Genomic DNA, 12,590 nt, shown 5'->3' on the forward strand with positions numbered 1-12,590 from the left:
AAATAAAACAACTAGTGATGTTTTAGTAGTTGTCATAGCTTCAGTTTAAAATGTAATTACTAATACACTCAACAGCATAGGCAAATCTCAAAAGTAATTGTGCCAAGTGCAAAAACCAGACATGGAATATGATTTCACTTGTGCAGCAATTTTGAGGCGGCACATCTACAGTGGAATAGGGCATATTGATGTGTACCGGGGCAGGGCGACCAAGGGAGGTATTTACTGCAGTGGTCTTGTGGGAACTTTTTTGTAGATAGATGATAGAAATTTCCTATATTTTAATTATGAAGATATATACATAAATTCATAAATTTGTCCAACTCATCAAAATGTACAAGATAAAAGGAACGTTGATTAATTTTATGCTATGGTTTTTTGTTGTTCTTTTATTGTACTGAGAGTCAAACTCAGGACCTTCGCTTGCTAAGCACTGAGCTTCATCCCCAGCCCTTGTGCTATGTTAATTAAGCCTCAATAAAACTGATTTTGTTCCAGCGTCAATTACCTGGACAAATTATTAACAGGGATAAATTTGTAAGTTTAATGAAATCTACAAACAAATAATGAGTCTAGATGTACACTATAAAAACTAAAATTTTATTTGTATAAAAATTTTTGTTTAGAAACATAATTTAATGTTCCGGAAATGCCATATCTGTTTTTCTGTCCCACTCAGTCCTTTAGTATCTGCAGGAATACAAAAATTTAGCAATCTGTGAGACACATTTATTAAAATTACTTGTTTTCTTCAGAGGCATGGAAGCACTCTAAGCAGTTTGCTAAGAGAGCATACTTTATGCTGTGACCATCAAATGCAAGACCCTAAACATAAAGCTAGGCATGGTGATGAACACCTATAGTTCCAGCACTAGGGAGGCTCAGGCAGGAGGATCGTCATGAGTTCGAGACCTAACTGGACTACATAATAAGGTCAAGGCCAGCATGGACTACATAGCAAGACCCCATCTCAAAACAAAACAGATCCTGTAGGTATACAAAAAGCATGAGCAGAAATCTTTAGGGCAGAGAGACCCCAGGGATGCATACAGCTGATTTAACAAAACAGGCTAAAGTGTGGGCTGATTGCCATGTTGTATAGAACAATCAAATAAAACCACAGGCTGAGAAGTAATTCTGATACCATTATGGAGTCACACTTTCTTAGATCATAGCACCAGAAGAAATTCAGTCATACCCATGAGCTTCCTTTCAAGCTAATGCCACTCTTCCCCCACGTGGGACTCTAAAGAGCTCCTCGGCCCTGAAGAGGTCCCACAGGTTTCCAGCCCTGGGCAGCAAAAGTTCCCACCCACGGATACCTGGAGAGAGAGCGAACTGCATTTCCTTCCAGACCATGTACTGGATGGGACCTCGGAACAGGCCCGGGGCCAGCTTCCTGGAGATCAGCCCTTGGGGCACCAGCTCCCGAGTTCCTTTATCCAAGCTGCAGGGGACAAGTCGTTTATTCCGAGACACTCTCTGGGGACTGAAGAAGGGCATCTGGAGGACCACAGGGAAACACTTACCTATTCAAGAGATTTGTGATGTCCTAAGAAAAGAAAGCAGAAAGGTAGAAGTCAGGCGCCTGCTCATCAGTTCCAGGAATTCTCTGTTGGTTCTGACCAGCACCAGAGTGAGCACCTGTCCTCCCCTGCACAGGTGCTCCCCAGCTGATTTCCAAGGTCCTCCTCCCTTCCCATGCTTTTGCTCCTCTGCGCCTCCCATCTGACCCAGGATAAGCTGCCTTTCCTTGCTTTTGATTTCCTAGAATTCCCTTTTACAAGGAACAAAAGAGAAGCCAATAGGACAATAACTGAGGGTAAATGTTGTTTTGTTTCAGAGTCAGGGCCTCGTGCACACGCTAGGTAAGTCCGTGCCACATGCCTTGCCCTTCTTACTTTACTTTGAGACAGGCTTTTGCCAAGTTGTACAGGGTGGTCTGGAGTTTATGATCCTCCTACCTTGGCCTCCCAAGCAGGGATTACAGGTGCCACCATACCCGTGAGTAAGGTTATTTTTTACCCATATTTCCAGAGGGTCTCAGAAAAAAAACACAGCAGCCATTCCTGGCCCTTTCCTCCTCTGGCTAAGCTGCTGAGGGAACAGCGTCCCTGCACAGTGCCCAAGGTGGTTTCCTGTCTTTTCAGTAAGGCCAGCATATGATTCCCGCGAGCCAAAGATTCAGCACAAGCTGTCACATTCTTACCTTTGAGTACTGAATCTTCAAAATTCTTTATAGAAAAAGCTGAAATCAGTATCACATATTGTGGTGTATGGGGTTGTGTCACACTGTTGTAGGCAGCCGAATTATATAGAAATATTATAGGCAGTTAGACAGGGCCTGGCCCTCAAGGAGACAAGATGGAAGACAAGGTGACTTTGCAACTTGGAAGAGACAGACACTCCCATATGGGCCATGCTTGAAGACTGAGACAAAAAGAGGAAGCACAGCTACATACTTCCCTAGGAATGGGAATTAGGGATGGATATCCTAAATAGTATCAATCAACTTGAAAGAGCCCAAATGAGTCACTAGCCCAACCCCCAACAGGAGGAGACCCTGTCCCGTATTCGTGCCCGCTTGCTATGTGACTCGCTTTCCCATTTGATACTGGATTTAATCAATTTTACCTGAGCAATGGTGCTTTTAATCTCATTGGTTGATCACAGTTTTGTCCCCCCTCATGCCCAACTAAGCAGTTCCCATGTCTTCTCCACCACCTCAGACCTGCCTCACCACATGGTTTTCCTCTATAAAAGTCCCTAGAAGAGACAACTTTCCCGGGGAGCTACCCGCTCAGGCCCCCCCCCCCCCGTCCCTCTCTCGGGACAGGAGCTTTTTTCTCTCAATAAATATATTCTGCTCATAACCTCCGTTTGTTCCTAAAATTCATTCTTCGGTTTTAGAGAACATGAACTCGTGCAGATCAGGTCCAGAGATCGTTTCTTCCCGTGTCATTTGGAGGTTCCCTATATTGTTTGGAGGTCACCCACCCAAGAACAGTTTCTCTCCCTGGATCAACACCACATACCACACACCACACTCCTAGCACATCACACCAATGTCTACCAAATAGTGCTGTGAGGCTGGGGTCACACACCCCCATACAATACAATACTATTAGTGGGATTTGATTATCTCAATTTTTTTGCAGAGGGGGCAGTTACTGGGAATTAAACTCATGACCTTGCACTTGCCAGGCAGGGACTACATCACTGAGACTCTATCTCTGACCCTTAGTATCTCATTTTCTAGGAGGATGAAAGAAAAACTTTCTGTGTAGTATAAGGCAAAAGCGTCCTGCTTTTTTCCTAGAGAAATTTTGAAAAGCATCATAGCAGCTCTGTGTTGTTTCGTTTTTCCTTTTCTTTTGTTTGGCCCACATGGTGAAAAGCCACTGCCACAGGCCTCCCAGCCCCCACTGCCATCAATGGACCCGAATCCAGGGCAGTCTCACCTTGAGGAATTCGAAAGCGTTCTGCTGCTCCATCCGAGCCTTTATGCTCGCCAGCATGTCTTTGGCGTGGAGACACTGCTCCCGGAGCTGGCTCAGGCTGTGCTCCATCTCCTCACTCAAGGCTCTCCCTTCTTCCCGGAGAGCGTTGACGATGTCCTTTTCTTTATTGTGCAGAAACTGGTGCAGCTTTAGAAACTCCAGGGACACATGCTCCTGCAGATGCACCTTGTCTTCCTGGAAACTCCAGGAGCAGCACAGGTATTACTGAGAGCAGCCATTGGCGAGGGGGTCCCACGCCACAACTTGGGGAACCCCTGCTAAGTGCAGCCCTTTGGGAGAGTCTGCCTGCTTTCCCAATTGGCTTAATAGTTTAGGATGGGGGGCTGGTAAGATGGCTCAGTGGTCTAAAGCACCTATTTAGAACAAGCTTAGCAAAGCACAGGGACCACGGTTCAATCCCCAGCACCACATGCCAGCCAGCCCCACCCCCTGGTGGGCTGAGCTGGCCACACACACACACACACACACACACACAAACAAATAAATAAATTTAAAAAAAAAATAGTTTAGGATGAAAGGGGCAAGGTGGACTCTAGGTTCTTCCACCTTAGTTCCTGGTTCTGCTTTCTCTAACAAGCTCTCCATGTTAGAATTGCCTGAGAGTGTCCCAGGTGCTTTTCCCTCCTCCTGTGCTTTCTTTCTGGGCGGTATCCTCTCCCCACACCTTTACACATCCCTTCATGATGATCTCCAGCCTTGGCCAGCTTCTGAGCCCCATATCCTGCGATCAGCTGCTGGGCTGATACTGCCTCTCACTTCTAATCAGTTTCCTCCTCTGGCCAGTGTTTGTTTCCAGATGATATGTTGAAGCTCTTCCTTCCCTGCAGCGTCACTGCCTGTCTAGGCCCAGCTACTGCCTTGGTTCTCTGGGACCCCATAGTAGTCTTCCAACTGTGGTCTTTGTCCCTCCTTCTCCTCCAGCCTTTCTCCACCCAGCCATCAGAGATATTTGCAAAATGAAATGAAAGCACGTCCTGTTTACCTCTCTTTAATGATTCCTCAATATTCTGAAAAGGAAGTTTAAAATGCTAACATTTCTCCACAAGGACCACATGACTGAGCCCGTATCTGCTTGAGTATTATCTTGCTTAGAGTAGACCAACTTCATTGTCCTGTTTCTGATTTAGCAAGCAGCTAACTTCCGGTCTCAGGTCTTTCTCTGTGTGTTTTCATCTTCCCAGAATACTTTTCTCGGGACTGTTTTTGTGTCCTCTCATCTGGCTCTCTTGGTTGTTATTTACCCCTGGATTCTCACCTTTAATAAGTGACTTCTTCAGAGGATACTGTCTTGTTCCTCCATTTATATATGCTTAACATGCCCCATTTCATTTATAGTACTAATCACTATTGTTGATTTATTGTTATTGATGAACTGGTTTAATTAATATCCCCTACTGCCAGAATTTGACATAATAACTGACCCACTCAGTAACTATTTGTTGAATAAATCAATGTGAACTCTAACAGTTGAACTGTAGATCCATCCTTCTTTCCATCTGTCATTCCCCTGAGCCTACATATTTCTTCTTCTCCATGTCAAATGCCAAAGAAGGCTTTCCTACATAAATAACTAATGAAGAACTGGCAGCCCTGCGTTAGCTCCCCAACTCAGGGCCTGATCTGCCAAGTCTCTGGCCTTCACTGTTGTTCTAAAGCTTCTGTGAGGTTGGACGTGTAAGCAATAGCTTTATTTAGTTTAGAAACTGCTAAGAAAGATCCAATCAAGTTGGAAAGGCATGAAACTTGAGAGGTCTCTCAGCCCAGGATTCCTTGGTATAAATCCTAGAAAGTGCAGGGCATGGTAGTGCACGCCTGTAATCCCAGAACTCTGGAGGCTGAGGCAGGAGGATCATTGTAAGTTTGAGACCAGCCTAGGCCACAAAGTGAGCTCAAGGCCCGCCTGAACTGCATAGTGAGACCCTGTCTCAAAAAAGACCAAATAAAATAAAACTAAACCTTAGGAAGGAAAATAATTTCCTTGAAAGGAGCAATTTTTAGTGAATTGATAAATTCCTTATTTTAGGGCTGGCCAAATAGCTCAGCATATTAAAGCACCTGCAAGCAGGCACAGGGGCCGGGGGTTTGATCCCCAGGCCTGCTGTGCTGGCTCCGCCCCCGGGGCACACTGAAATGGCAATTGAGACTGGGCGTGGTAGCACGTGCCTGTAATCCCAGCTCTTGGGAGGCTGTAAACAGGTGGATCACTATGAGTCTGATCTAGTAGTGAGACCATGAACACCCTGTAGACCCTTTCCTAAAATACAGGAAAAAAAAAATAATTTTTTTTAACTCCTTATTTTACCATAAAAAGATTAGACAGATCTAAGCCCTACTTAGTGAATACTTAGTGGCTCAACTATCAAAAGGAGTGGGCTATTAAGGGGAAAATTAATCTGCTTTGCTGTCAATTACTGGCAGCCTCTTATGGGTTAAATCTAAAATGTCCCCCATGGGCCAGCTCATGGGCTTAGGAATGGATTGCAAGGACCCTGACCTCACCTGTGGATTAGCTCATAGCTGAATGGGCTCTGAGGAGGAAGGGCTCTGCAAAGGGACTGGGGCATGGGGGCATAACCCCGGGGGGCCGGCTCTTGCCTGGTCCTTGTTCTGTCACTCTTACCCTTACTTTGCTCTCTGGCTGCCATGAGGTGGGCAGCTTGCCTCTGCCAGATCCTTCCACCAGGACGTTTCTGTCTCACCACAGACCCAGGGCAGTGGAACCCAACAACCAGGAGCTGAAGCTGGGAGCTAACGCTAGCCTTTCCTCCTGTGTCTATCTCAGGCAATTTGTCACAGCATCAGAAAGCTGTGGTGGTGCACACCTGTAATCCCAGCACTTAAGAGGTGAGATGGGAGGGTCACCATGAGTTTGGGGCCAGCCTGGGCTACATAGTGGGTTTAAGGGCAGCCCAAATTACATAGTGAGACCCTATATCAAACAGACAAACAAAAAAGCTGACCTAAACAGAACATTGCTACTGATAGGTGGAGTCAGTGTCTGTCCATGTAGTTTTGGTGCACAGGAAAAGTTTGGAAAATTTTGGAAAAGACAGGGAAGGCCTAGAATGCTCTAAGCAAAACTTGCCAGGAATTCTGGTGTGGGCTAGGAGATCCAGAATGCTGATGATAACGCAGGCAGTGAAGAGTGTACTCAGAGACTTCAGATGGGGACAGCACTCTACTCGGAATTGCACCCTTCTTGTTATGCTCTGTCAAAGAAGTTACCTACATCTTATCCATGTCCTAAAAGTTTGTATGAGACTCAAGGGAAAGGTAATTGAGTAGTTTATTTGGAGAAGAAAATTTTAAGGCAGTGTAACATGTAGGGTGTACTATGGGTATCGCCATTAGCCTTCAGCCAGATTTATAATGGATTTCAGGAACAAATAGCAGCACAGAAAAATTTAAATTATTTTCAGTTTGGCCAGAAAAGAAGACTGTGTAAAGCTGGTGACAAAGAAGGTATCATTGCAGAAGAGATTAGCACCACGGAAAAGAAACCAGGTAGCGGGCATGGTGGCGCATGCCTGTAATCCCCGAACCTGGGAGGCTGAGGCAGGAGGATTACCCAAGTTTAAGACCAGTCTGGTTTACATAGTGAGTTCAAGGCCAGCTTGGGCTACACAGTGAGACCCTGTCTCACAAAAAAAAAAAAAAAAAAAAAAAAACCAAGCAGCCAAGTGCTTTGCACTGGGACACATAGAGAGATGTCTTGAGGGCATCTCAGAAGTCAGCAAGACCTCACCTGTTGGTTGTAGGCTCAGGGATGTAAATGTGTGCACCATCTAGGGAACTGGCTCCTGGGATCCACTTCGCCATGCTCACCTGTCCAGACACTCAAAACCAACCACAGCGGGTCCTACCTACTGCTCCAGCGGGCACCATTCCTAGTGTCATCTGCACGATACCGAATGCAGGAGCTCAGGGAGCATGATGGCTTCCACCCAAAGAAAAACCTGAGAGGCCAGGCTGTCCTTGCAGTGTGAGAATCACTGCAGTCAGCCCCTGAGAAGGTGGTGTACGAAGCTCTGAGAGAGAAACAAGGTGCATTAGAGACCCCAGGAAATCAGAGATGCCAGGAACATGGACCATCTGCCCAGGAATGCATGGGCACTAAGTAGAGCCAGCCCAAGACGGTGGCCATGGGGACTGCAAGTGTCAAGGCTGAGGGGGGCTGCTCAGGCTCTGTGGGGTTTGCATTGTGCCGACACATGCCTTGGACACGAAACAGGAACTACAAAATGTGGTATTTGGCTTCCTGGGTGTCAGTCCTGCTTCCTTCCTGGGTGTCAGTCCTGCTTCCTTCCTGGGTGTCAGTCCTGCTTCCTTCCTGGGTGTCAGTCCTCCTTCCTTCCTGGGTGTCAGTCCTGCTTCCTTCCAGGGTGTCAGTCCTGCTTCCTTCCTGGGTGTCAGTCCTGCTTCCTTCCAGTCCCTCCCTGTTACCCTATCCCTCCCTTTTGGAAAAGGAATATCAGTGCTGTGCCAAGTAATCTGGAGAATGTATGATTTGCTATTTAAATTTGGAAGAGGGAGAGTACTAGGGATCGGGCTCAGGATCTTGTGCTTGCCAGGCAGGCGCTTGCGCTGCTGAGCTATATCTCCAGCCCACTTTTTAAATTCTTTTAGGGGCTGACAGTTGAGAGTTGCCTTGAGTGTCATAGGAGACTTTGGATTTTGGGTAACTGTGGAACTTTTAAGACTTCAGAAAATTTTAGAGATGTACTAAATACATTTTTCACAAAGAGAGGGATATGAGGCTTTGGGGCTAGGGATAGAGAATTATGATTTGGATCTAAAGAGCCCCCCAGAGGCCAGCCGATGGCCTCCAGAAGAGCTGGGTCCTGGGACATTCACCTCACCAATGGCCACCAGTTCATTGATGTATTCATAGCTGAAGCAGCCGTTACCAGTAGGACCAAGTTGAAGAAAGTGGGTTGTGGGGAATGAACTGGGGAACTGTATGTTGTCCCCAGTCCCTTCCTATCTGCCTCATTTCCCTCTTTTCTCTGTGCTCTCTGATGTTTCTGTCTTGTCTAGGCCTAGAGGGAGCAGGCAAAACTTTGCTTCTAAAGTTTCAGGCAAACCATGGCCTGAAACTTTGGAAGCAACAAATCAAAATAATCCTTTCACGCTCTCAATTATTTACCTCAGGTATTCTGTCATAGCAGTGAAAAGCTGACTAACACAGAAAGTATTCCACGAGCATATTTCTTTCTGGTCTATTTCGTCAGTTGTCTAATTGTGCAGCCATTTGCAGCCTTTTTTGTCTTTTTGAGACAGGGTTTCACTGTGCAGTTCAGGCTAACCTTGAACTCACTTTGTAGCCCACACTGGCCTCCAACAAACTCCTAGAGATCCTCCTGCCTCAGCTTCCTGAGTGCTCAGGATTGCAGGCATAGGTTGATAATATGTGCACAGGCACCTCTGCGTCATCCCACCTCCCCTGCTCCTCCTCACCTTGCAAGAAGCAATAGCATCCTTCTGCTTGTTCCTGAGAGACTGCAGTTCCTTCAGGGTTGTCTCCATTTGATCCTGGTAAATGGCAAGCTCCTCCTAGGAACAGCAAAGAGTACTAACCCACGCCAGCGTGGGGAGCCAAGGCTATCTGCAGAGCCCAGTGTGCCAGACAGCTTAGTTCCTGTCTCCTGAGAAATTGTGACTCAGACTAAGAATGTCTCGGTGCTTGTGTAATGTGGACAATGGAATTGATCCCCAGCACCACAGAAAGTTGTGAATAGCAGAAAAACGTAGCTGCATCTTAACGGCCAACTGCACCAGTTTTGTTTTGTTTTCATACCACCAGGGATTGAACTTGGGACCTTGCACTTGCCAGGTAAGTACTTATGCCACTGAGCTATATTCCTGGCTGCACCAGGTTGAAGAAGGCAATGGGACTCTGTACATTTTGTCACTCTAGTTACACCATCCTCACCATCTGCCCTTTTGCCTCTGTTGTCCTCACTTGGACCACTAGTTTCTTCCCTCTGCCTACCCACACAGGAATGATTTTCTAGCTCAAGTCCTACCCCTTTCATCATGGTGCACCCTCTACTTTAGCTTTCTCTAACCCTCTCAGAAATTCTAAACTGTTATGAGTTACAAATGTGATCCCTCAGTCCTACATTATCTCAGCCAGGTGTGGTAGCACATGCCTGCAATCCTGAGCACTCAGGAAGCTGAGGCAGGAGGATCTCTAGTTTGTTGGAGGCCAGCGTGGGCTACAAAGTGAGTTCAAGGTTAGCCTAAACTGCACAGTGAAACCCTGTCTCAAAAAGACAAAAAAGGGCTGAGGAGATAGCTCAGCAATCTCAAGTGCTGGCCTGCAAGTGCAGGGACCCAGGTTCCATCCCTGGTACCACACGGCCACCAAAACCGGGCATGGTGGTACATGCCTATAATCCCAGCACTGCAGACTGCAATCGTCCTGCCTCAGCCTCCTGAGTGCTGGGATTACAGCCATGTGCCATCATGCCCAGCTTGTCCTGTTAATTTTAAGCTTGACCAAGTTCTGAAACTTAGCACAAGAACAGTCACTTGCACATCCACCTTCTGTGCACTGTGAGACAGGGAGCCCACGAGAGCCCTGCACGGCACCTTTCCTGTAAACAGCCACGAGGGAGAAATTGCTAGGTGAAACGTTTCGTATCCTGAGCACAGTGAGATTTCTCATTATTATCTGGTTAAAGGAGTGAGGTGGGCAGGGAGAGGCAGCCCCACAGAACACCTCCCTGGCTCCCTCCCGGGCTGCCTGCCCACCCACCGTGAAGAGTCGCACCGCGTCTGGGATTTGCAGGAACTCCTTAGACGGGCCCATGGACAGGCGCGCGTCCTTGCACTGGAAGCAGACCAGCTTCCCGTCGGGCTTGCTGAACAGCTTCAGGTTCTCGCCATGCTCCGAGCACTGCGGCTGGTCCTTGAGCAGGGGCAGCTTCTTCACCTTCTCCACCAGCTTCTCCAGCACGAGGTTGAACGTGCAGTTGCTGTACTGGCACAGCATCTTGCACTCGGGGCAGAAGGTCTCCTTGGCTTCCAGCTTCCAGAAGTTCTGGATACAGGCTTGGCAGAAGTTGTGGCCGCAGCTCAGCATCAGGGGGTCACTGAACCAGTCTTTGCACAGCGGGCAGTGCAGCTCTGTGGTAATGTCTTGCATCGCCACTTTCGAGGGGATGCGGGTGGCTGAACTGTTCACTTCCTGGTTGCCTGGGCGGGTGCCAGAGGAGGCTGTGGAGGGAGCCTTTGGGAGAGAGCAGCTTCAGTGAGCCCTTTCCTGCTCCCCAGACGGCAGGCTCCGTCCTAAAGCAGCTGACAATCAGTGCAACTACCGTTAAGCTGTGTAATCTCCCCTTTCAAAATGATCAAAACTTCAGTGTTTTCCAGCATCATAACTTATGACAGCTAAACTTTAATAGAGAACCAAGGCAGAGAAAGAAAGAGTAACCAGCCGAAGAAACGCATTTTTCGCGTCCCTCTCTTCACCCACCTGCCCACTGCACCAGGGGAGTGTTTTACTTTCGACCTCTGTGCCAGCTGTTGCATTTATTTTTATCCTCTAGCTGTCATATACAACAAATTGGAAGACCAGCTTCCTCCTCAGTCAGAGGCGCGTGAGCATCAGTGACCCAGGCACCTCCCCTTTCATTTTTGAAGGTCACATTATAGAAATACAGATACAGAAAGTTCAGAAATCTGGTGTGTAGCTCAATGACTTTGTGAAATGAAATACATTGCTGTAACAGTTATACTGAGGAAAAAACAGAGCATAACAGCCGAGTGTGGTGGTGTGCGCCTGTAACCCCAGCACTTGGGAGGCAGAGGCAGGAGGTTACAGGGCCTCAATATGTAGTCCAGAGACTGAGCGTGGTGGTGCGCGCTTGTAATCCCAGCACTTGGGAGGCAGAGGCAGGAGGGCTGCTATGAGTTCAAGGCCAACCTGGGATACAAAGTGATTTCAAAGTCAGCTTGAACTGCATAGAGAGACCCTGTCTCAAAAAGAGGAATGAAAGACAGACAGGCAGACAGACTAGATCCCAGAGACTGTTTCCAGTCATTGCCTCTCCAAGGTTGACCCTCTCCTGATTTCTAGCTATTAATTCTGCCTGATTCTGTATTTTATATAAATGTGCGCTTAGAAACATACCCTTCTCCTTCTGAGTCCTTTCTTTTGTTCATTACAATTGTGAGATTTATTCCTATTCTGTAGATGCATGCAGCCAATCTTTTTTTGATTGAGACAGGGCCTCAATATGTAGTCCAGAGACTGAGCGTGGTGGTGTGTGCCTGTAATCCCAGCACTTGGGAGGCTGAAAACCAGAGAATCACTACGAGTCCAATCTATGTAGTGAGACCCTGTAGACCCTGTACTAAACAACACACATTAAAAAAGGACACTATGTAGTCCAGGGTGATTGACTGGGTTTTATGGTTAATTCATTTTGCCAATTGTCAGTTGGCCAGTCCTTGTTACATCCTGCAGGGGGCGCGGTCAGAGCTTGTTGCACATGTGTACGACAAAGCTGTGTTTGTACAAATGTGTCAACATGAAACCCGCCAGTCAGTTATTCCAGTCAGTTATACCAATTATGTCCCTGTGAAATTGACCAGCACTAATTTGTAAAAACTTCATCCTCTGCTGTGAAACACAGGATTGATCATACAATATTTAATGAGCATTCATTGTGCAAATTGCTTTACACAGAGATTTAATCTTTATAATAAGCCCACAAGATGGGTATTATTATTTCTCTCTTAAGGAAAATGAAGCTCAGAGCACTCGAGTAGCATTCTTGGGTCACAGTTACTAAGTGATGGAGCCCAAATTTGTACTCTTTATCTGACCTCAAAGGCTGTCAAAGCCACTCACTGTGCATTGTGGAATTATATTTATTAATGACATCAAATTTGTGAGGCAAACTGCCTGGCTCCAGTTTCTACTGCTCTGGAGGAAAGTTTTAAAAAAAAGAAAGAAAGAAAAGGAGGAGAGGGGCTGGAGAGATGGCTCAGTGGTCTGAAGCACCTACTTAGAACAAGCTTGGCAAGGCATCAGGGACCGTGGTTCAATCCCCCAGCACC

At 46.9% G+C, this 12,590-nt stretch overlaps 1 protein-coding gene across 1 annotated transcript in view; it reads right to left on the reverse strand.

Moving 5' to 3' along the window:
• Positions 1-12,590, reverse strand: part of Trim69 (tripartite motif containing 69) — a 19,791-nt gene that overhangs the window by 6,817 nt on the left and 384 nt on the right. The window contains exons 2-6 of the mRNA XM_012516433.2: positions 10,282-10,755; positions 8,979-9,074; positions 3,462-3,695; positions 1,530-1,552; positions 1,323-1,447 (exon numbers count right to left, since the gene is read on the reverse strand). Coding sequence (XP_012371887.2) covers positions 1,323-1,447; positions 1,530-1,552; positions 3,462-3,695; positions 8,979-9,074; positions 10,282-10,755 — 952 coding nt within the window. The remainder of the gene's footprint in view (positions 1-1,322; positions 1,448-1,529; positions 1,553-3,461; positions 3,696-8,978; positions 9,075-10,281; positions 10,756-12,590) is intronic.

Source organism: Octodon degus, unplaced genomic scaffold (assembly GCF_000260255.1).
Source record: "Octodon degus isolate 3935 unplaced genomic scaffold, OctDeg1.0 scaffold00105, whole genome shotgun sequence".
NCBI classification, from domain to species: domain Eukaryota; kingdom Metazoa; phylum Chordata; class Mammalia; order Rodentia; family Octodontidae; genus Octodon; species Octodon degus.